General features: G+C 37.8%; 1 protein-coding gene across 1 annotated transcript in view; it reads left to right on the forward strand.

Moving 5' to 3' along the window:
• adamts6 (ADAM metallopeptidase with thrombospondin type 1 motif, 6) overlaps positions 1-19,631 on the forward strand; it is a 29,833-nt gene extending 10,202 nt beyond the window's left edge. The window contains exons 12-25 of the mRNA XM_033989413.2: positions 1,528-1,635; positions 4,175-4,320; positions 5,135-5,198; positions 6,904-7,006; positions 7,210-7,343; positions 9,335-9,458; positions 10,016-10,096; positions 11,221-11,384; positions 12,302-12,440; positions 13,366-13,495; positions 14,862-15,066; positions 15,141-15,317; positions 17,015-17,171; positions 17,951-19,631. Of these exons, the coding sequence (XP_033845304.1) occupies positions 1,528-1,635; positions 4,175-4,320; positions 5,135-5,198; positions 6,904-7,006; positions 7,210-7,343; positions 9,335-9,458; positions 10,016-10,096; positions 11,221-11,384; positions 12,302-12,440; positions 13,366-13,495; positions 14,862-15,066; positions 15,141-15,317; positions 17,015-17,171; positions 17,951-18,060 (1,842 nt within the window). The 3' untranslated portion in view covers positions 18,061-19,631. The remainder of the gene's footprint in view (positions 1-1,527; positions 1,636-4,174; positions 4,321-5,134; positions 5,199-6,903; positions 7,007-7,209; positions 7,344-9,334; positions 9,459-10,015; positions 10,097-11,220; positions 11,385-12,301; positions 12,441-13,365; positions 13,496-14,861; positions 15,067-15,140; positions 15,318-17,014; positions 17,172-17,950) is intronic.
• Positions 19,632-23,259: the final 3,628 nt, after the last annotated feature.

The following is a 23,259-nucleotide window of genomic DNA, read 5'->3' on the forward strand; positions in this document are numbered from 1 at the left end:
CTGCGTTTAATTTATTCAGTATTAGACTCATAGTTGTTTTCTAGTTATATTATTACCAATATATATGGCTAATTTATCATTGTAAATAATTGATTAAATGGATAATTGTTTGATGACGTTGTTGATTAATACTGATACATCTGACCTAGTGTCTTATTAACACTATACTGTATCCTTGATATGTCTCGTGAGATGATAATGATTTGCTTGCCTGTTTAAGCTCTGTACATGACCCAGGTAAAGCACACCATTTGGTCTATATAGGCAATGCTGTTTTGTACATATTTTCAACAAAGATGTTAAAAATTGACAAGGGTCAAACATTTATTTAATTTCATTTATAGTATTTCAAAGTAATCAAATCAATGATGTATTCTTACAGCATCGGGCCTCATGTCAACACCTAAACAAAGCCTTAATTCAAAATTCAGAAGTTTGCTCTGTCTGGGTAGTGTAGTAGTCCAATAAATGCTCAGGGCAACTCAACAGAATAGTGAAGGCTGGAGGTATGAAATACAAACATCCTTTGATGGTTATATTAGTGAAGCCCATACACAGCCTCTGCCTTTTTTATTGCCAGCTTGTTCTCTTTTGTTGTAAATCCATCAGGTCCTCATCGACATTAGTTAAGGCCTGGGCCACTGACCTTTTAACAGGGCTGGGATAGTGAAAGGAGCGGCGGGGTGGCTTATTGAAAGCAGCTGGCAGACAGGAGTTGCTGTACTGTGATAGTGGCAGTTTGCCGTTTTATTTAATCTGGATAGACTCAAGGAGCTTCACGTCCATGGCATATTTACTGACCTCCAGGGTCAGAATCTCTGCACAGCTTCATAACTCTTTTTCATTGGCTTGTTCTTCTACCATACACAATAGTCCTATAAATGCCTTTGAAGTGGATATGTTGGATGACCCAGTTCAGTTTAAAGGGAAATATAAGAGCTGTTCTTGTAACATGTGTTCACTTTATTGGCTTATTTATTTGGGGGCAACTTAGTGCTGTCTTCCCACTTTGTCTTACACACTCCCACCATGTGGTAATCTAAAGGCATTCTCCTTATTTCCCAGACGAAGGAGTAGAGGGGAGATGTTTATCCAGACCACTCAGTAATACCTCAGATATTTGTTGGGCCTACAAGTCATCTTTATCTCAGACTTGGGAGGCCTGTTGCTCTATCTTGATTTCCCCCAAGAAGCAGAAATGTGATTTCTTGAACTGATGTCACAGTCCCGTGAGGTAAAAGTGAGCAAATATTAGTCATGGTGTTGATCCAGTAAACTCTTCATTTCTCATGCAAGAACATTAAGAGCACCTATTGACCCCATGATGCAAAGCATATGGACTATTGCCTTGGTGTATAGCACTCATAATGTGGTTAAATTAAATTTGGAGTTGTACAAATGTTTGCAACAATGCTGTTTGGGTTCTTGTTGAAAAAACTGTCACCAGCTACCAATAAATGACTGCCATTCTTTTGAACATTCTGACTGACATAATTCTGACCAACTTGCTCTTGCCTTCTTTCCTAGGAAGTGTGTAGAGAGCTCTGGTGTCTTAGCAAAAGCAACCGCTGTGTCACTAACAGTATTCCTGCTGCTGAAGGAACTCTGTGTCAGACTGGCAGCATTGACAAAGGGGTAGGTCTTTGTCCAAATTTCACTCAAGTGCAGATCTCATTGCTATGATGTATTGTATTCCCTGTGTTACATACAAATGTAGGTAATACTGTTAATACACATGTCTCATTACGTTCCTCTCTGTGCACCATTGGAAGTGCGGCACAGTTACCCATCAGGCTGCGGGTCATCTGTCCCTGTTTATCGCGGCTAGGTTAGGGGAGACAGTTTTAACGTGGATTACAGCTGCCATTGTCTCTGGATGGTCCGAGGTCTAAAAGAGTAGAATAGAAGAGTGTCACGAGCTGTCATCCATGATTACGATTAGCTCAGTGGAGCCTTTGAGGACTGGGGCCAATGGATAGGGTCCTGGACAACATAGGGGGGCCCAGGTTGAGCTGGTTGCTTTGGAGCAGTGCCCTGTCAGGGACAGCTTCAAAGGAATATGAATGTCAGCCATTTCTCACCCAGCGTGCACTAGAAAGAGGCCACAGAATTGGGGGAGCTGACGATCAGGGTTCATATTAAGAAGAGATAACTTGGAACACACAGGAAGAAAAAGTTTAGCATAATATCAAATTTTTATCCAAGTGTTTAGCTTATATTTGATTTGTGCTTCATCAAACATTGGATAATGGTTCTATCCAAAGCCAGTGCATTTCTTTTAATGGAGTGGTTATCACGTCACATCTAGAAGTGCAACATAAAGAGGACAGCAGCCCAACATAGCCCTCACCTTAACCCACTGACACAAATGAGAGACAAAAGAGCATGTCTGATCCCCTCTGAAACTCTGAACAGCTTAGCACCAGGCTTACAGCACTGCAGCAGATTTACACACGGCTGTTGTCTGTGCATAAAACAATAGAAGCGAATCTGCTATTGGAAAACAATGGTTCATAACTAATGTTGGGACTGATATTATGCTAAACTGGCTCAACCATTGATCACTCATTAAAAAAAATAATAATAATACATGAAAAATCTATGTTTAAAGAACTCTGTTTCATGCGCCCTCTGCTGGTCATAATATTACTTTTAAGCACAGAAATTTTCTCTTAGCTATTGCCATATATATATATAGTTGAAACCAGAAGTCCATTAGGATTACCAAAATAATTTATATTTTGCTAAATGCCAAAATAATGAGTGAAAAGACAATTTTTCATTATTTTCTTCATAGTCAGAAGTTTACATACAGTAAGATTACTATGCATTTAAACAATTTGGGAAAACCCAGATGATGATGTCATGTCTTTGAAAGCTTCTGCCATTCTGATACCAACATTTGAGTTAATTAGAGACACACCTGCGGATTTATTTCACGGCACACCTGAAACGCATTGCTTCTTTGTGTAACATCATGTGAAAGTCAAAAGAAATCAGCCAGGATATCATGAAGATATTGTGGACTTGCACAAGTCTGGTTTATCCTTGGGTGCAATTTCCAGATGCCTGAAGGTGCCACGTTCATCTGTTCAAACAATTACATGCAAGTATAAACACCAAGGGAATGTCCAGCCATCATACTGCTCAGGAAGGAGACGGGTTCTGTGTCCCAGATGAACGTGCTTTGGTCTGAAATCTGCATATCAACCCAAGTACAAAAGCAAAATACCTTTTGCTTGCTGGCTGAAGCTGGAGTCGTGTCGTTATCCACAGTAAAACGAGTACTGTACCGACATGGGCTGAAAGGTCACTCTGCCAGGAAGAAGCCATTACGCCAACAAAAACATAAAAAAGCCAGATTACAGTTTGCAAATGCACACGGGGACAAAGTCCTTAAATTCTGGAGACATGTCCTGGGGTCTGAAGAAACTAAAATTGAGCTGTTTGGCCATAATGAGCATTGTTACATTTGGAGGAAAAAGGGGGAAGCCTGAGAACACCATCCCAACTGTGAAATAATGGGGGTAGCAACAACATGTGTTGTTTTGCTGCAGGAGGGACTGGTGCACTTCACAAAATAGATGGCATCATGAGGAAAGAACATTATGTGGAAATACTGAAGCAACATCTCAAGACATCAGCCAGGAAATTAAAGCTTGGATACGAATGGGTCTTCCACTGGACATTGACACAAAGCATACTGCCAAACTGGTTACAAAGTGGCTTAAGAATAACAAAGTCAATGTTTTGGTTCTCCTTATCTCAATCCTTTTGCAAATTTATGGGCAGACCTAAAAAGGCAAGGAGCAAGGAGGCCTACAAATTTGGCTCAGTTACACCAGTTCTGTCTGGGGGAATGGGCCAAAATTCCTGATATCCAAAACGTTTAACCCAAGTCATACAGTTTAAAGGGAAAGGTGCCAAATACTAATGAAATGTACGTTAACTTCTGACCTTGAAGAAAGTAATGACATTTTTTCTTTAAAAAATCCTTCTGGATTCTAAATGGCCTAAAACAGGAAAAGTTTTGTTTGATTCCCTGTCAGACAGTGAGAAAAAAGAGTGCATGTATCTTTTTATATAGCGTATGTAAACTTCTGGTTTCAACTGTATATGCTACAGTAACTTGTCCAGTATAACTTTAAATTCAGAATGTCTATATGTTTTTCAGTGGTGCTACCAAGGAGAGTGTGTGGCCTTTGGGACGTGGCCTCAGAGCGTAGATGGAGGCTGGGGACCCTGGTCCATATGGGGCGAATGCAGTCGGACTTGTGGCGGTGGTGTGTCCTCGTCCATGAGGCACTGTGACAGCCCAGCGTAAGTAGGCAAAGTAAGCCACAGCAAGCGGAACACACTCATTCAGGTCCCACCTACAGGTGTATGGGCGAGTATCACATTGTGGGGACTAAAATCTGTATAAACACATGGGACTTAACTTAACAAAGTTAAGATATGTGTTAAAAAGGGTTAGGCATGTAGTGACAATGGTGGAGGTTGGGATCGGTCTTCAAGAAATGAACATAAGTCAATCTAAAGTCATCATGACATGGAAACCCAACTTGTGTGTGTGTGCGCGCGCGTGCACGCATGTGTGCGCATGCATGTGTGCATGGATGCATTTTTAAGGAAATGTTTGTAATTTTTGGAAATTAGTGTAAATCGTAGTATAGTTTTTTAAAGCTACCATCTGTAAGTTTATTAGATTTTTTTTTTTTAAACCAGTAGATGGCAGATGTGGAACCCGTTTCCCCTCCCCCCTTCCCTCGCTGTTTAGTTCAGGCTCATAGACCAAGTGCTGCCACACTATCAGACAGCAGTAAAGTAGATAGCATCTAGTAGTGAAGAGTGAGAATACAACATGGTCAGGTCGATTTATTATTTTTACATTTTGGCCTAATTATTGTCATCTCACAATGTCAATTATAAGGCATAGCTTCATAAGCACTGACTTTATAAACTGGCGTCAACATATGACCATAGTATTGGTACAACTTGTGTGTTCAGATGTTTTTCTTGATTAAAGACACTCAGCAAACACAAAATACATTTAAGTACAAAATACACTCAACATATTTAGTGATGCAATGTTTCATTTACTTGTAGTTTGATCACTAACTGCTGTGTCTGGCAGCCCATCAGGAGAAGGCAAGTACTGTCTTGGAGAGAGGAAGCGTTACAGATCCTGCAACATAGATGTGAGTATACAGCTTCTCCTCCTCATTCATGTATTATTATGTCACCTTTAAGCTTTTTACACATACAATGCAATGCAGGTGTGGTTTCATATTAAACTCTTGACTGAATCTTGCTACAGCACAAGCTCAACTGCTTCTTTGGTGGTTGATTTATCTCTTTTTTTTTTTTTTTTTTCTACTGAAAATTCACCATACGTATTCCAGAGGAGTACCTATGGCAAAAGGAATGAAAATAAATGGACACTATGCCACTGCCAAAATCTTCACAGTACTGACTGTGAATCATATTCTACACCAGATGCAGTGGTGCAGAATAACTGCACTATTCAGGTCTGTTTTCAAATATCATTTGTTTTCAGGGCTCCCACCCTTCCTGTTTCCATTTCACATGGCTGATATTGAAGATACAATAAATACAGTAACAATCAAAATGTTAAGATCAAGAAAAAAGGGGAAAAATGGAATCCAGGAGTGGGCTACTTTAATTATTTTATTTGAATTACATTTCAAGGGCCCATATTGCACTATTTTCTGATCTATGTTATAATGTTGTTTCCTCATCAAAAACATACCTGGAGTTGTGTTTTGCTTCATTCACACATTTTTAGCACACAGATCCTTTTTAGTTCTTCTCTCAAACAGAAAACACTCTATTCTACCTTGTGATGTCATGTGGTAATACAAGAAGTGCTCCACTGTGTTTTTAAATGTCATACACCTTTGCTAGATTCATTTGGATGATTTTAGCCCTGGAATTGCTGATCTTTACTGAACAAAATGTAAAAGGTAGCTGTTAACTTAAACTATTGCTTCATGACATCACAGGGTGGAACAGAGCATTTTGAGCTTTGGAGATATAAACAGACTAATAATAAAAGGTTGTGAAATGTGTGAATGAAACAAAACACAGCTCCAGGTATGTTTTTGATGAGGTAACAACATTCCAACATGCCTAAACGCTCTCAAGAGTCAATTTTCCGTAATACAGGACTTTTAATATTACATTTAAACTGATAGAGGTTGGGCAGTGTTTAAGTGCGGATTTACCAGGCTTCAAAAATCCTGGTGCTCACAACTGTCACTGAGAATTTATTGACATTTTAATGCATTTATTTGAAGATTTAAAGATTTTTTTTGTGGTTGTTCACAGTCTAGATATTACTGCTACATAATTTGTTTGAATGATTTTAGTTTAAATAGCTTTACCTTTTAATGTAATTCTACCTCCAGAATTCACGTTGCACACCTACACAATGAAAAGGGAGGTTTAGTTCCTCATGGCCCACTTTCACATGGAACACTTTCTGCATCTGAAATACAGCTTTGACACTGGCGCTTTTATTTGTCCTTAGGGAGAGTGTTTTGGGTTTCTTGGGACCTTTTCACACCAGTAAACTCTCTTTATACTTTTATTCCCTTGTTGGCCTACCGTCGCTGAGAGAGGTGCCAACTCAGATAAGCCTTTCCAGAAAAGAAGACCCTGCTACCGCCTGCCCTCAGACTAGCCTCTTCTATTATGTGTTGAAATTGTAATTATTCACCATTAATACCTAACAACAAACAATTCTATCATCTTCCAGGATCAATGTAATGCTGCAGTTGTCTTATTAGCTTGAATGTACTGTACTCATTATGTTTTTCCTGTGATACATGAACATATTTTTATTGTATAATTGTTATACTTACATTGCATACTTTATTTCAGGCATGCCCTGTAGGGTCTCGTGATTTCCGAGAGAAACAGTGTGCCGACTTTGACAGCATGCCATTTCGAGGGAAATATTATAACTGGAAGCCATATACTGGTGGTGAGTTTACTTAATTTTAAGATTGCATGGTGACAAACTGCAATGGCAAATGCATGAAATACAAAGTGTAGTACATAACTTTACTTAACTTTTTTTTTTCAATTAAAGCATTTATTTATTTATTTTTGTTTTGTTTTATGAACATGATACATACAGTGAATATGGTCATATCCAACTTCTCTTATTTATCTTGTCTCATACAGGTGGTGTCAAACCCTGTGCTCTAAACTGTTTGGCTGAGGGATATAACTTCTACACAGAGCGCTCCCCAGCTGTTATAGATGGCACTCGCTGTCAGGCAGATTCACTGGACATCTGTATCAATGGAGAGTGTAAGGTATGAAGTACTTCTATTCTTAATGTTATAAAAAGGGCTATTGAAAAGCACTGCTATTGCAGTATGAAATGTGATATGTTGCACTAGTCCACATTTTAACACATCCAGGCGCATTAACATTTGAAAGAACTGAAACATCACCTACAAATGTATATATACAAGGATGTCATGTGCATTTAAGAACATGTTTGTAGAGGTCTAAACTGCAGTGTTAGCAGTTATTTTAACACAATTGATGGTTTCAGATGAAGGGCAAGAACCACATTTCCTTATTGATTACATTGTGCTTTGCAAGGAAATATCCAAAAGGTAAATGTGCAAATGTTGAACTTTTCATTTCTATTATTGACTAGACCCAAGATCTCTTTTGCATTACAAAAGAAGTTGCATTTTAACAATATTGATTTTAGCTGCCTGTAAGAAAGTATTATTGTCCTGTATATAATGTTGTGATGTCATCTGAAACTCAACACAACCTCAGCAAACAACAAAATGCCCTGTCTTTTTGGTGTTTTAATAATTGCAATCTTTTTTAATGTGCAAATTGTGACCATTCAAATTATAATTTTGATTTGATTGTGACACATACTTTGCAGCCCTAACAATAACACAAAAGTTCCGAGCAGCCAAAATCTGTACTCATGTAAAAGCCATTGATTGATACCATTGATTTACTTTAGCAAAGGCACATGTTTGTAGAAGGTAATTACTTGAGCAAGAGAAAAGGTAATAGTTAATAAAAAATGTTGGGGAAAATACTACTTAGTATAAGATACTCTTTGGATCTGATCACATCTGATGAATAATTTAAATTGAATGTACTGGGAGAGACAAAACTTTAAATGATGCACAGATTCTTGTATTTTCAAAATATAGACGAAGAACTACCATTTTGACAAAACTTAATGCAACTGAGTACTTCCAGTGCTGGATAGAGGATTTTACGCAAATAAGAGTTAGGATTGCTCAATATCAGTTATCGGCCACAACAGCAAGACAAATATCAGAAAACAGCATCACTTCTGGACCATCCCTGTTTAAGAGTACTGTTCCTCAAGTAGAAGTACAAAGAAAATATGTTTGAAAACTACTCAGAGTACAATTTTATTTATTTTATTTACTCAAGTAAATGCACTTGAGTATTACCCACTTCATTTTATTTAAGATGTTGATGTAAATGATTCAAATAAGGAAATTAAAGTCCCTTAATTACTGGTAGTTTATATTTAAAACAGTCTGATTATGTATATCCTTATTCTTTGTTTACTGGAGGTATCCCTGTATAGTGACATGCCTGTGTTGACTTTGCATGTAATTTGAGTCATGTTTTGGCACCAAATTCTCTATTTAATACCCACGTTATTACATTAGTAAAGCATGATGTGTGTAGGAGAGTGAATACTCTCATTTAAGGAGCATTTCAGGTTTATTTCCAGACTCACTCCAGCATGTCTTTTATTTTATAAGCTTGCTTCTCAGTGATAAATCTCTGGAACACTGTCTGTTTGGAAGAAGCACAAAAACTGTTTAAACCACTCTGGGTGCACATGTGCAGAAGAAAGACAAAGGGAGAGAACTAGACCTAGCATAGAGGTATGTAGCATAAGCTAATGTTAAGGTCCAATTTAATACCTTTTGAGATATATTCATTCTCTGCATTTGACCCATTCAAACTGTCAAACTGGAGCAAACTGTCAGAAGTAGTGAGCCACTGCCGTATAGCACTCGGAGACCCATCTCCAGGTCTTGTGCTAGACTTGACCAGGACCACCTAGCTGGAGGATTTTATCTCCTGTTCATGTTCTAGTTTGAAAAGGGGAAAAAGAGAAACTGGAGTAAACCAAACACACTTTATTAACTGTGGTAAATTGATAAAATGAATAAATAATGGCATTTGTTTTATTTATATTAATTTTTTTTTTTTATCCCATCATGATATAACCAGATTATTAAATCTGGAACTTGAATTCTGCATATATGCCTTTTTATAGCATGTGGGCTGTGACAACATCCTGAGCTCAGACGCTAAAGAGGACCGGTGTCGTGTATGTGGTGGAGACGGCAGTACTTGTGAGGCCACTGAAGGACTCTTCAATGAGTCCTTACCCAGAGGAGGCAAGTATTTGGCTTAGTATGGTATAGATTGGAACATAGTTTTATTTTAGTGTGGTTACTGCACTTGGCTCACACTAGATAATTAAATAAAATGTATTTTTTGGCAATGCAACATTTGTCCAAAAGCCAGCATAAAGAGTGCATATCAGGAGTTCAAATGGTAACTATTCTTATCAGTATATCAATACAAACCCACAGTACATTTTGCATACACAATAAACTGTGGAGTTGGTATGAACTGTAACATAAGGTCATCTACATAAATGAAAAGACAGAAACATGCATATTTCTCCTTGTATGGTATGGCTAGTAAACCATCCAAAAATACAGTGTGTGCATCTATGCGTGTGCGTGTGTGACCAAATAGCAGAGGGGGGTTGTTTTGTCCTCTGGCAGAGTTGCTCTGTCCTTTTTTGGCTGATTTGGAATGCATTCTATATGTGGTTTTACCTCATGACATGAATTATGAATGTGTCTGCTCTGTGTTTTGGAAAAAGTCACATTAAGGGGATAAAGTGGAGAAATACCACCTTGAAGGGTCTGTTCTTCTCTTGTAGGCTACATGGAGGTTGTCCACATCCCAAAGGGTTCAGTTCATATTGAAATTAAAGAAACCTCAATTTCAAAGAATTATATAGGTAAGTAAAGACTGAAATGTCAATGGATTAGTTATTTGAAAGACGAATGGCAGTTATGTTTATTAAAAAAGACTTAGTTTAATGTGATCACAGCTGCTGTTAATATTTTAAGGATAATAGGTTTCAATAGATTTTGTAATAGCAGAAAGTGAATTTGTAGGATGAAAGCAACATTGCTTGAAATGCTATTCACTGGTTTAATTATATTAATTATCTGTATTTTTTCAGTTTCAGTCCAAATGTGTGTGTTTTGTTTGTATGTTTTTTACTTTCAGCTGTTTCATATTTGCTCTACTTGTGTGGGTAAACCGCACAGATTCCTGCAGTTTCCTAATGTCGCTGTGGAAATGCAATTATAGACAAATTTTTCATCTGTTGCCCAATCCAAAATAATAAAAATACACAAAATACACATGTGACTGTGTAGGCAATGACATTGAATTGTATACTGTGCAAACTCAAGTACAAACTTGAGTCAAAACACTTACAGAAAATATTTGGGTTTCTTGTGTCATTATAAAACACAAAGAGCTAGAGTGTTTTTAGAGTGTCTTATTCTTGGTGGATGCCCCTGGGGTTGCACGTTAAACCAAAAGAACTGACAGATTTGAAGAATTGTTGTGAATGCTACCTAGTCCACCATTGAAGCCTTAGAATTATTCATGTATGTCAAAGATAAAAAACTGGCTGTTGTAATCAGTTTTGATGTGTGTAGATGTCTGAGTCATACCCTGCAGTGCAGAGGTTGAATCATTTCTGCTCATTTTGGCCCAGTTGGTTTGAGTGAAAGAGGATATTTTCAGATCTGTTGTGCTTGGAAACCTGTTTTGTTTTGGCAACCATGCAGTCTGGTATTCCTGAAGTTAGCTGAGGCTTTCACCTGAAGTGTGTTTTCTTTCTCATTTTACATGTCTGCACATGTCAATGTCTTCATTTCCAATGCTTTTGCTCAGTCTCTCAAAAGGATACAACACAGGGACTCTGTGACTTCAGAGTATACCTGAAAAAGTTGATGATTTGGATGAACTACAGCCATGACCTCACACTGTAATCATTGTGTTCACCTGCTGCTTCTGTTCAAGGTGGACACTCTCTCAAAGGAATTATTGTCTCTGATTTTCTAGCATTGAAATCTGAAGGTGATGACTATTACATCAATGGAGCTTGGACCATCGACTGGCCAAGAAAGTTTGATATTGCAGGGACAGCCTTTCATTACAAAAGACCTTCTGATGATCCAGAGTCTTTGGAAGCTCTTGGACCTACCACTGACAACCTTTTTGTTATGGTAAAACATTAGAATTCTTTACAACTTACAATACAGGTGATAGATATGAGCAGTCACCAGGCATAAAATAAATTCAAATTCCATTCAATAAACAAGCCAAGTCTTTGAAAAACGAAAAGTGAACATGAATGTTAACAACTTTCTGTTCTAAAAATTTACTATTCATGTGTTTCAGTCAAATACTTCCTTCCTGATTTGAAGGTTCTTGTGTGCAACACAACTTTGGACTGGTGCTGTGCTAGCAAATGCTATTTTTGACTTATTTTACAGTCAGGTTAAGGTTAGAGTTAGGTTTAGGAACAGGAACTTTGGTTAAGGTTAGGGCATTGGGACAGGTTTAGGAACCAGGTTTTGACAGAACTGCATTGGAAAAAAATAATTTTCCCCATTGAAAAGATACAATTTTTATTTCAATTGCTTAATTACTCCAGCAACGGTCTTAATTGTGGTAGTTGCTAGAGCAGGACCATTGCCATAGCTTGAAACCCATGAAAAGTACAATCCTGTTATGTCAACAGTACATCTAGCAGTCACCTGGATTTGCTTTGAAAAGTTAATTTACCCTTTAACTAACCATTCTTCCACACAATCCTTAGATTTTTAGTTCAATAAACCAAAAGTACGAGTTCAGTTTAGTTTTTAGATGAACAATTTCTGGGTAAATTATGTATCTATTATTATGTAAATCTTTCCTATTAGCAGACATTAGGCAACCATACAACATTTAGTACATTGTTGAAAATACCACACACTGCCTCTGGGAGTTGTAACCAGCCCCCAAGCATTAGACCCTTTTCTTGTTGCCGGTGAAGATTGCTCTAGTCATACTTAATATTGAGTAAGATGCCCCAAACATACTCAAGAGAATATGAAGGTAAATAGTAAAATGTGTGATTATGTATAACAATGCCTTGCAGGTCCTTCTGCAAGAACAGAACATGGGCATACATTACAAGTTCAATGTGCCAATTCAACGAACAGGAAGTGGTGATAATGAGGTGGGCTTCTCGTGGCACCACCTTCCCTGGTCTGAATGCTCTGCCACCTGTGCTGGAGGTAAAGCAACAACCTCATTTTGTAGATCAAGTGTTTGTGGATGGAACGAGTCCTCAGAACCTCGATGTTTTCTAGGTTCAATCCAAAAAGAAATGTTGATCTTTATTTATCCAGGACAACTTTATATGGTCACACCAGACCTTTACTTAAGTCAAACATGACAGTTCTAAAGACACAATTGAATGCAACCTCAAATATAACCAGACCTCTGTTAAATACAATCACCTAATCCAGGCTATATATATCATGACAAAGTATGGCATAAAATAAACACTAAAATGAGTATTTAAAAATTGTGAGCTGTATTGGAAGGCAGGCACAACCTTCTACTGCTCTAAACAGCCCTGTGTATTGTTGATCCAAATGATGTAATTTGTGTCTGCTCTGTGTCTTGGCCTTGCCCCAGTTGCCAGCTATGATTATCATTCATGGAGTCAGCTCTGCTAATAATGAAGTCTTGTCCATCATCATAGCAATAAAAGGTTTACTCTGTCTTAAAATCATCAACTCCTTTACCTCATACTTCACCATGCCATTCATCAAGTCATGTTCCCACACAGATGGGTTGACTTTTAGTCCAGGCATATCACGCACATATATATTCTTACTGTATCTTATTTCAGTTGCCAGACAAGGCTGTGTTAAATTATGTGTCCCATGATGGTCCAAAGAGACCCATTCTGAGGTCTGACATGTCTGCACACTAGCAGTGGGGGTGTGACACAGAACTGTAGCACTAACTCTCTAGGTTGGAAGCCAAAATAAAGTGATCAAAATTATAATGATGAAGTATCCTGCAAAAAACTAAACTTTGCATGTCTGAGTGAATTGCAGACAGTAATTTTGCTTTAAACTCTTACTCTAATTGATTGCTAGCTGTGGAAATATATAAATATATTTTTTTAATAAATCATTTCCTCTTTAGGCTCCCAGAAGCAGGAGGTGGTGTGCAAGAGGCTGGACGATAACTCAGTGGTCCAGAACAGCTACTGTGACCCAGACAGCAGACCTCCAGAAAAGCACCAAACCTGCAACACTGAGCCCTGTCCTCCAGAGTATGTACAAATGCATTCTCCTTATGCAGGAATGAAAGCAACGATAAGCATATTGCCAATATCTCATTTTGACTAGATATTACTCATATCTGACTATTTTTACTATTGTAAAAAATTGCAGTGCTCATAAAATGCTTGCTTCTTGTAAAATCAAATTGGATGAAAATAATGATTTCAGATACAAAGTTCAGTTTTTCAGAAAAAAACATGTTATAGTTTTGGCTACTTCTCTAATCCTTGAGGTAATCTACACTAAAGAAATGTTGAGAAATATGAGAAATATTGGCACTCAGTGGTAAATATGACAAAACACTTGGAATTGTTTAATTCTCTGCTCACTACTAAAAAGAGAAATGGCTCCAAATACAAAGAATTGAACACATTTCCAAACAATGGCCCATTTTCAGCATTTGGCAGACATTAGCATCAGTTCCTTTAACCTTGTTCTAATGCAGACTTTAGAATTGTTCATACATGTATTCATTTCTGTCATTCATGTCACATAATGGTACTATTGATACCTTTCAACTGGTGTCAAACTAGGAGATTCAGTTTTGGTTAAAAGTTTGTAAAAGAGTCAAGTCGAAAAACTACAAACTTACAAACTACAGTTTTTTGACCAATGTCTGTCTTTGACCAATGGAATTCCACACCCACCTTTTTCATGGATGATTCATATCTTATGGTGGACCCTGGCAAAGGCTGCCATTATTTCTTGAGGCAATGTATACAAATGTAGTGAGGTTTAATATAAACTATAATTTGTGGCCATATATCTATACAATCAGCTTAGCGTGTGGACTATCTAAAGAAATGGAGATTCGATGCATTTGCCAAACAATACAAAACCATTCAGTTGGTTGTTTGGTTGGACTTTTGCCATTGCAATTGCTAATAATGTGCTATTGAGTTTTACTAGTGCATAACAGCTACGTCTACAGTGTGTGTGGATGTTGCTGAATAAAGGCCAAATAAAATCAATGTGTAAACAGGATTGTTTCAAATAGCAAGGACCTTTACAAGTTTTGGCAAAGAATTCTTTAGCAAATGTTTAAAACCTGTTGTTAATGTTGTGCATTCCTGTGGATGATGTAATATTTCAGAGGCTGGATGTGTTTAGAGAGCTAATGCTTTTTTTGTTTTGTTTTTTTGCATGGAACTCTTTGGTTGTGTTAGTATAACGTAGTTGTGTATTCTAAATTTAGTGTTATAACTAAAGATTCCCATTGATTGTCTGGCAAAAAGTAAACTATTTGTTTACATTTTTGTGAACAATATTTATTTGTTGAAGGAAATAAATACTGTATGTCCACCAAGATATTTTTTAAATGTAGGATATTAGCATATCTGTCTTGTTTTTGTGCAGGTGGTTTATAGGTGACTGGTCTGATTGTGCTAAAACTTGTGATGGAGGAGTCCGGAGCAGGACGGTGGTGTGCATCAGGAAGATAGGTCCTGCTGAAGAGGAGACGCTGGCAGACACCCACTGTCTGACTCATCGACCAATTGAACGAGAGTCTTGCAACAACCAGTCCTGCCCGCCAAAGTGGGTGACTTTAGACTGGTCTGAGGTGGGGATTTTTGCTCGACACACATCGTCTCATTTTATGATGTTTTTTATTCATTCATTTTAATTTATTTTTAGTGCACACCTAAATGTGGTCCCGGTTACAAACACCGCATTGTTTTATGCAAGAGCAGTGACCTGACAAAGACCTTTCCACCTGGGCACTGTCCAAGCCACAACAAGCCTCCAGTTCGAATCCGCTGCAGTCTTGGTCGCTGTCCTCCTCCTCGCTGGATTCCTGGAGAATGGGGACAAGTATGTAGTACCTGCTTAAGTACTTGGAGGGATTACAAATATGGCTTACAAATGTGGAGAAACCCAGGTTGTTTAAGTGCATAGTTGACATAAATCAAATTTGGATGACAAATGGAAGCCTAGGCGTACCTCTGGCATGTGGGGCTGTGACACCAGCAGACATGGATAAGCTCGGGTTGATAATATCCCTCTGACTGTTTGAAGTTTATCTCAGCGCTGCTGCTTCTAGGAACATAACTTAGTGCATGGCTGAGAAGCAGCATTCCTTTGCTGTTGACTTCTATACAAGTGGATTGCGTTTTCTAGATGACGCCATATACGTGCGTCATAGATGTAGTGTTTACCAAAAGTCAAATGACTTTTTGAATTTTTTTGGTATTTCAAAGTGTGTAAATCTGACGTTGCCTTTCACCTCTCTTTTGTGAATTTAAAATGTGAATAGATAGACATATTTTAACTCACCCCATACAGCTTTGCCCATATGTGTTTATAAACAAAATAGATTGGTGTTGTAACTTTGTGACTTCTGTCAGTGGCAGTAGCAGTTGTAAACAAATGACCTTCTTTTTAACCTCAGCGGTCATGTTTATATATTCAAGAATACAACAGCTGGATTCTGCACTTTCTCCAATGCAGTGGACATGAGCATTTCATTTACTCTACTTGCAAGTCTCAGGACTGCTGCTCTAAAGCCTCGTGTCCAGACATTAGAAAGGAGAGATCACTGCAAGCTATAGAGCTCCTGGTGTTTCAAGCCAAAAGGTCATTGGTTCAAATCCCACTTAACTGTCATCATTGACGTATACCATCTGTCATGGCCGACAGCAGGCCCTAATAATCATTCTCTAATTGGGAAGGGATGAAATACAGGCTTGCTGATCCGGCAGTACTCAGCGAGGTGACAGAGAGCTATGCAGATCTTGCATTCGAATGCCTCTTTGTTGATATTAAAACACTGATGACTGACAGCCAGGTGCTTAGATCCATAGGCCTTAATTGGTGAGATATCGACCTCCTTTGTAGTTGTTGTTTTGTTGAAATGATGTAGGCCTCAACTGGAATGTGTTTTATTGGTCACGTTTCAAACATTCATTTTATTGTATTTGGCACATGCTTAGAAGTAATTTAGAAAATAGCAGGTGTGCAAATTGGGTTGTGCATATGAAATGTGTCAAGAAACTTAAATTTTATGAGAAAATGTATAACATTAGGTCATCTGTTGATTAGTTTGAATGTGTGTGCCAGAGGGGCATTTCTGGACATGTCCCCAGTTTACCTGCCCATGTTGACTTTTACTGTCAAGTGGAAATTCACTTTTTCATTAGAAATTATTGTCCAGCATGCATGAATGCTACTCTGTGCTTATTACAACTCTAAATATAAAGCTCTTACTTTGTTTGTTAAAAACCCTTCTGGGGACAGACATTGCGAATTAGCCTTGGCTATAAATATTGTAGTGTGTTAAAAGTTTAATGTCCATTTTTGTCCCTATCATTTAAATACATCAATTTATTAAAAATAAATATTTATCTAAAATATCTGATCTACATAGTAACTATCCACTTTGTTTTTACTTGTTGCTTGAGGTCACTGAAAGATACTGTGAGGATTACTTTAGCTGAATTAGCTGGTCCTTATTTACCTCCTTTAATGACAGCCTTGCTGATTGCTCTAATTAGGTTTGTCATGTATTTCAGTGCTCCGCTCACTGTGGCCTGGGCCAACAGATGAGGACAGTGCAGTGTCTGTCCTACACTGGGCAACCCTCAAGTGACTGTGCAGAGTCCCTCAGGCCAGCCATCATGCAACAGTGTGAGAGCAAGTGTGATGCCACACCCATCGCCACCGGTGACGGTAAGACCACCACACCACAGATATACTTTATCAAACCTTACTGGCACTCTGTACTCTCCACTGCAGGAAGCAGGGTGGCATAATGACAAATTAGTGGTTCATGTGTTCAAGTTTTCAGTAATTTTTTCTCAATGCTGAAAGTTGTATGTTTCACCCATTTGCTATGAACCATCAAACAGGCTCTGCTAAATACCAGCTACATTAATCTTTCCAGTGAGGATGGCCCCTGGTCAAGTGATACAGTTCAGACCTGTATATACACTTACACATGATGGATGGCTTTTCAGATGTATAAAGAAAGGCCTTTCAATTAGCCTGAATGGAAAACGTGAGCAGCGTTTACAGGCTTGCTAATGGGATTAGCTTTAAGCTAATTGTTCCTTTACGAACAGCAGTGAGGCAATGTCTCGTTTCATTTGGCTCTGCAAAAGCAAGAGCCAAAGCCTAATAAGGGAAGACACTGTGATCGTGATAAGGCATTTAAAGCACTGCTTGACCACCATCCAGCAAGCAGTTTGTGTGCTCAAATGAGTGTGTCTTTGTGTGCTCAAATGAGTATGTATTATTGGTATGGCAGAAAGCCCAGTCAATGAACAAGGCCAACATCAGTCTCTGCTTGTGCTTAGCCTCCAAGTTTAGTTACAGAGTTCTATTTTGTGGAGGCCTTGGGGAAATCCAAGTCTCCTAAGAAATCAGATTTTAAAAAATATAGGTATGAGGTTACTTCACTCTGTGTTTGTATCCCTTATTTAATCCAGATCATTTTTCTGTTCTTTCAGAGTGCAAAGACGTAAACAAGGTAGCCTACTGTCCGCTTGTTCTGAAGTTCAAGTTCTGCAGTCGGGCTTATTTCAGACAGATGTGCTGCAAGACATGCCAGGGCCACTGACTTCTTCAGGACAAAATCAGGAGAAGCAAGATGGACTGTGGACAATAGAGGGAGGTTGGTGTTGCAATAAATATGACAGAAGAACGAAACGGAGTTGACTTCATCTGGAGCAAAGGCAACCAGAGCAGTGGTTTGTCTGTGATTCTCCTGCCCTCCCTCAATAACACAAACCACTGCTCAGCCACAGCGCTGACTCAAATCTGTTTATTTTCACTTCTGTGAAGTGGAACTTGGAATATTATTTGCAGACAATGTTCTAAGTTTTATTATTATTATTATTATAATAATTATTATTATTAACATGATGCTAGAGATCCTCCATATTTGTTTATAAAAGTGCTGGACACATGGCTCGTGGAGGTGATGGGAGCCCATAGTGAACATTTTGGGTTACTATTGTTTGACTGTGATGTTAGCATGTTGGCATTTAGCTTTGGTGCACTTTTTGTGTAAATACTATGCTGTTGTCTGCTCAAATACCTGCAAAGTTGCAGAAAATTCCAATCTGTGTACTGTATATTTATTCTTATGTCCAAAAAGAGCCAAGATGCCTACTGTCTAAAGGGGAATGTATTATGATTATGACTTAGTGATATGTGAGGACCCTATCCTAAAATGAAAAATAACAAGCATATACTATCTGTGTATTAATTGCATACATTTGAGAAGGATTACACAAAACAGAACATTTATTTGACCAACATGGAAGCAAGAAATTCCATTGACAGGATTCACTTTGAAGGATTTATTCTGAAGGACCGAGTGAAGCCTGGCGTTATTGCTTATCAGTTAAGAGGCACTAAATATTCCATATAAGTTACACAATGTATTCAAGGATGTCACAGAGCACTTCTCCATCATTCCTCAATCATTGGTGCTTTGTAAAGACATGTGGTGCTATCAAACAGGTGGCTGGGAACGAGAACATTTACTTTTAGACAGTAATACCCTGTAATTATTTCTATTGCTAAATGCTGGTCATGTTTGTGTTTTATTTTGTGCTATACCTCACACTGGGAATTGTTTAATAATGACATTTAACAATTACATTGCATTATGTGTTGTAATGTACAATCTCTGACAACCTTTCAGTTGGTCACAACAGTCCTTGGACATCTAAGCGCATATAAGGACTTCATTGGAGCTGTTAAATGTTGTTTGCTGCTGCTACATTTCTGAGGCCACCCTCAGTAAGACGATGAACAGATATCGACGAGGTGAAGGGGAGATACTGCAAATAATATTTTTACGGACTGCCAGTAGGATATAAAGCCTCCATAAATCTCTCAAACTGGTCCTCGGTGCTGTGAACTTGGATATTTGAATGTTGCTTATACCTAAGTGCAAAGGAAAAGTCATGTGATTAATTCTTTATATTTTATATTCAGTATTAATGTTGGTACACTGTTACTATGTTTTTCAAATGTAAATTATATTCTAATTTATTGTGTTCCCCATTTGTACATTCATTTCACTGCATATAACTGAAAATAAGCCTTGTGAAATATGCAGTGATATTGCCCCTCACCTACATTTTAGTAGATTCAATTAAAGGAGCAGTCTTCAAAGAATGTATGTGAAAAGGGTTTTTGCTTTCATATGTGTAATTCACAGAGGAGTGTTTGTGTCATAGTGGGTACCCACTTCTCACAGCCAGAGAGCGGAAGAGAGACACTTGTTCTTCCACTCAGATCCCGGATTGAGAACAAGTAGTGGCATAATCCCAGGACTCCATTCATACGTGTTACGTCAATTTAAGGTGATCTAACTTGATGAAGAAATTTGCAGTTGTGGAACAGTGAGAAGTTAACTTTAAAATAATTTCCACTAGTTGAGTAATCATGGATTGAAAGTGTCCAGTTTCAAAACACTGCCGTTAAATGGCAAACTTAAATTACATTTGGTTTAGTTTCAAAACTTGCACAATTCAAGACTTTCCAAATTCCCGTGTTCAAATTACCTTAATGATTAATACATACAGTTGAATGTAGTGAAGTTAGTTCTAGGGCTTGCTCTCTCCCCCTCTGCCAATGATAAGAGGTGTAAAAAGGATGCGAAGCAGATTTCTTGTAGTAATGCCAGGATTTCACACTTCAAAAAGATTACTGACAGTGAAAGAAACCACTGCTTGTTCTTATCAGCACCTAAATACATCAAAAGCAGAGAAAGCTACTGATAACACACTACATTTGGAGAGAGGCTCAATAATCTACAATATGCCCCACGTTGGTTCCATTTTATTACACCTAATCCCAAAGACGTGCAGCGCTGTAGGATTACCGTACCCTTAAGAGGCGTGTGTATTCATATTGCTCTGTGAAGTTTATCAAAGCCATAGTGTTGTAGCACTCAAGACACTGTGCTGACAGGATGCACTGCAGTGGGACAGAGGTGCGGCTGAATGAGAACATGCCCAGAGTCTGACAGCCTGGAATTCTGGTCCAGGATGGAAAGGTCATGACCCCTAGCACCTGCTATCTCCTGACTTCTGTTTGGGCTCAGTGTTCATCCATGCCACTCTTCTCTTAAGCAGAGGCCCACACTATGAGCAAGATCAAAGCAGGAACAGGGCAACAGCCAACCCTTCACAAGAATAAGTCCCATTCAGAAAAAAAAAAAAAAAAAAAAACAACACTTTGTTTCACAATATTATATAAGACACTTGTACACACTACAGGTTTTATCAATTAGCAACCACTTTTCACCAAAACTAAAGAACCTGGTATAGTATGTGCTGGTATTATTAAGAAGAAAAGTGAAAAAGAAAAATGCAAGCAAAACAATAAAGGATATCAATACAGTTACTTTAATCATTGTCACAATGGTCTTTTTAACTGTTTGTCACAGTAAATAAAATCATCATTTATATGCATTGATAGTGGAGTTCTGGCTGTGTGTGCAGTAGAGGCAACAGTACTAAGGGGAGAGAACACTCTAGGCTACTTGGAATAGTTCAATGTTTCATGAAGTTTCTACAGTAAAGAACACAAAAGCAAAACAAAAAGCTCTACATAACTTTTGCTATATTGCACCAAGTTGCATAAAAATTGGCCAATTTGTGTATTTTGTGATGCATTACTATGATTTTTTTTCAGTGTCAACTTGTCCTTGTTTACTGGCATAACTTTGCCTATATGTTTTTTTTTACTTTTTAATTTAGTTTTCATTCTTTGGTGTTGAGAACCCTTCAATTTTTTGTTTTTGTTTTGGTGTCTGTTTGAAAATTTTCATATTTTTCTTTTTACTGTGTATCTGCCATTATAAGGTTATGTATGTGGACATTTGTACATGAGTCAACACTGAAGACTAGTGACTTCGATGTTTGAAGTTAAAAGGATATATGTGTGTTCTAGAGGACTTCCAGACTGCAGTGCATGTGTTTGTTTGGGAGTGTGTGTAGGGGTGTGTGTGCACGTGTGTGGGGGTGCGCGGGTGTGTGTGGGTGTGTGTGTGTGTGGGAGGGGGGGGGGGGGGGGGGGGGCGTGTGTGTGTTTATACACACATTTTGAGGTGTGTATATCTTTCATTATTTATGACACTATAGATAAACATTGGATATTTATTTTTTGAAAGCATAGTAATTGCACATTTATTTCACTTGATACTTGTTTTCTCCTGTCAATATGTTAAAATGTGTTCAAAATCTTACAATTGACTTTTAGAAACTTGTAAACATCCACAATTTATGATTTCCTAGTGTTATGTCACTGCAACCAATACATTTGTGGTTATAATGCAAGTCAAGGGGCATTAGGGGAAATATTTTGTCCAAAAATATAAAATAAATCAATTCAATGTTTGATAAATATTTTTAGGACAGGAGTTAAAAAAGACAGTCATGAAAAAAAAATTGAAGAATACCTTTTACCTTGTAACAAAGGACCAAAGGTATGATATTTTCTTTTATTAAAAATGTGCAAAAACAAACAAAAAAAAAAGTCAAAATCAATGCTGGCACTATATTACATCCCAGCCTCTGATAATCCCAACACAAACAAAATTATTTTACTTGAATGATATAGAAATAAAAAGATATAGAAATCATTTTTGACCCTGCACATAATTTAATACGTTCACAGACAAAAAAAAAAGGCATTTAAAGGGTTAAAATGTCAAAATATTATATTTTTTTGGTATGTTTGGTTTGGGCTGAAGTAAATGAAGGTATTGGTATAAAAATGAGAGAAAAGTTTGTATTACAAAAACATAATGTGGTAATCTTTCCTATGTTTTTGTGACAAAGCCCCACAGGTGTGATTATTTTAAAGGGGTGCACAAGGGTTAAATAGATCCATGTGGGACTCATTCTCTTATGTGGGGGTTTCTCAGGTGTGTAGGTCACCTTTGTGAAAAAAAATCCACTCCTCTTACCATGCTTTCCTCTGCCAGCATAGATAAGAGCATATAAGTGGATTAAATGCATAAAAGATCAATAGCCAATCACTTAAGCTAACAAAATAAAGTCAGGGATGTTGGCTCTCTGGTGCACGCGCCCGAGGCACACTGCGACTCGTTTGGGTAGAATACTATGAGGACATCCTTTCTCAAGAACATTATGAAATCCATCAGGAATGAATTATGCTGGGATATGCTGCCCTCTCCCCAACTGACTACTGCTAATAAATGGTAGTGTGCTAATGAGGACAAATGATAATGGCTCTGTAGCCACAGTCTTGTTCAGTACGCTGTCCACTCCCATTGTAATGCTGCTGCGCTATTTCATCTCAATTTCATAGCCTGTGTGTCCTTCACTCATGTCAAGGAAAAGATGAATCCTTTTATAATAAATGCAATAAACTGTTACCAGTTACAGCCCAGGTGCTGTGTGTACATCATGTGAAATGTAATTGCATTTTTTTGTTCAGTTTCTTTGAACCCATTTCATTTTGTAGAGTATTTAAAGCAGCTTTTTGTTACAACATTCAATTTTTCAATTGAAGGCACTGCAACTGATTGAATTATATGAAAACTATTAGTATGTACTAATGTTTCCTTTTGACTTGGATTTGCTTTGAGAGAACATTGGTTGTTGAGCCTGAGTCACAGGATTAGGTGTAAATATTTTATGTAACTTGGTAAAATGCATTTGCCTCAAATGCTGACAATCTACTTGTGCTAAAAAATCAGAGTGAACATTTTGTAATGGAAAGTGAAAAAAGTCCTTCAAACCATAGATCTATACCTTTTATATTTTAAATA

The sequence above is a fragment of the Periophthalmus magnuspinnatus genome, chromosome 23 (genome assembly GCF_009829125.3).
Source record: "Periophthalmus magnuspinnatus isolate fPerMag1 chromosome 23, fPerMag1.2.pri, whole genome shotgun sequence".
Taxonomy (NCBI): domain Eukaryota; kingdom Metazoa; phylum Chordata; class Actinopteri; order Gobiiformes; family Gobiidae; genus Periophthalmus; species Periophthalmus magnuspinnatus.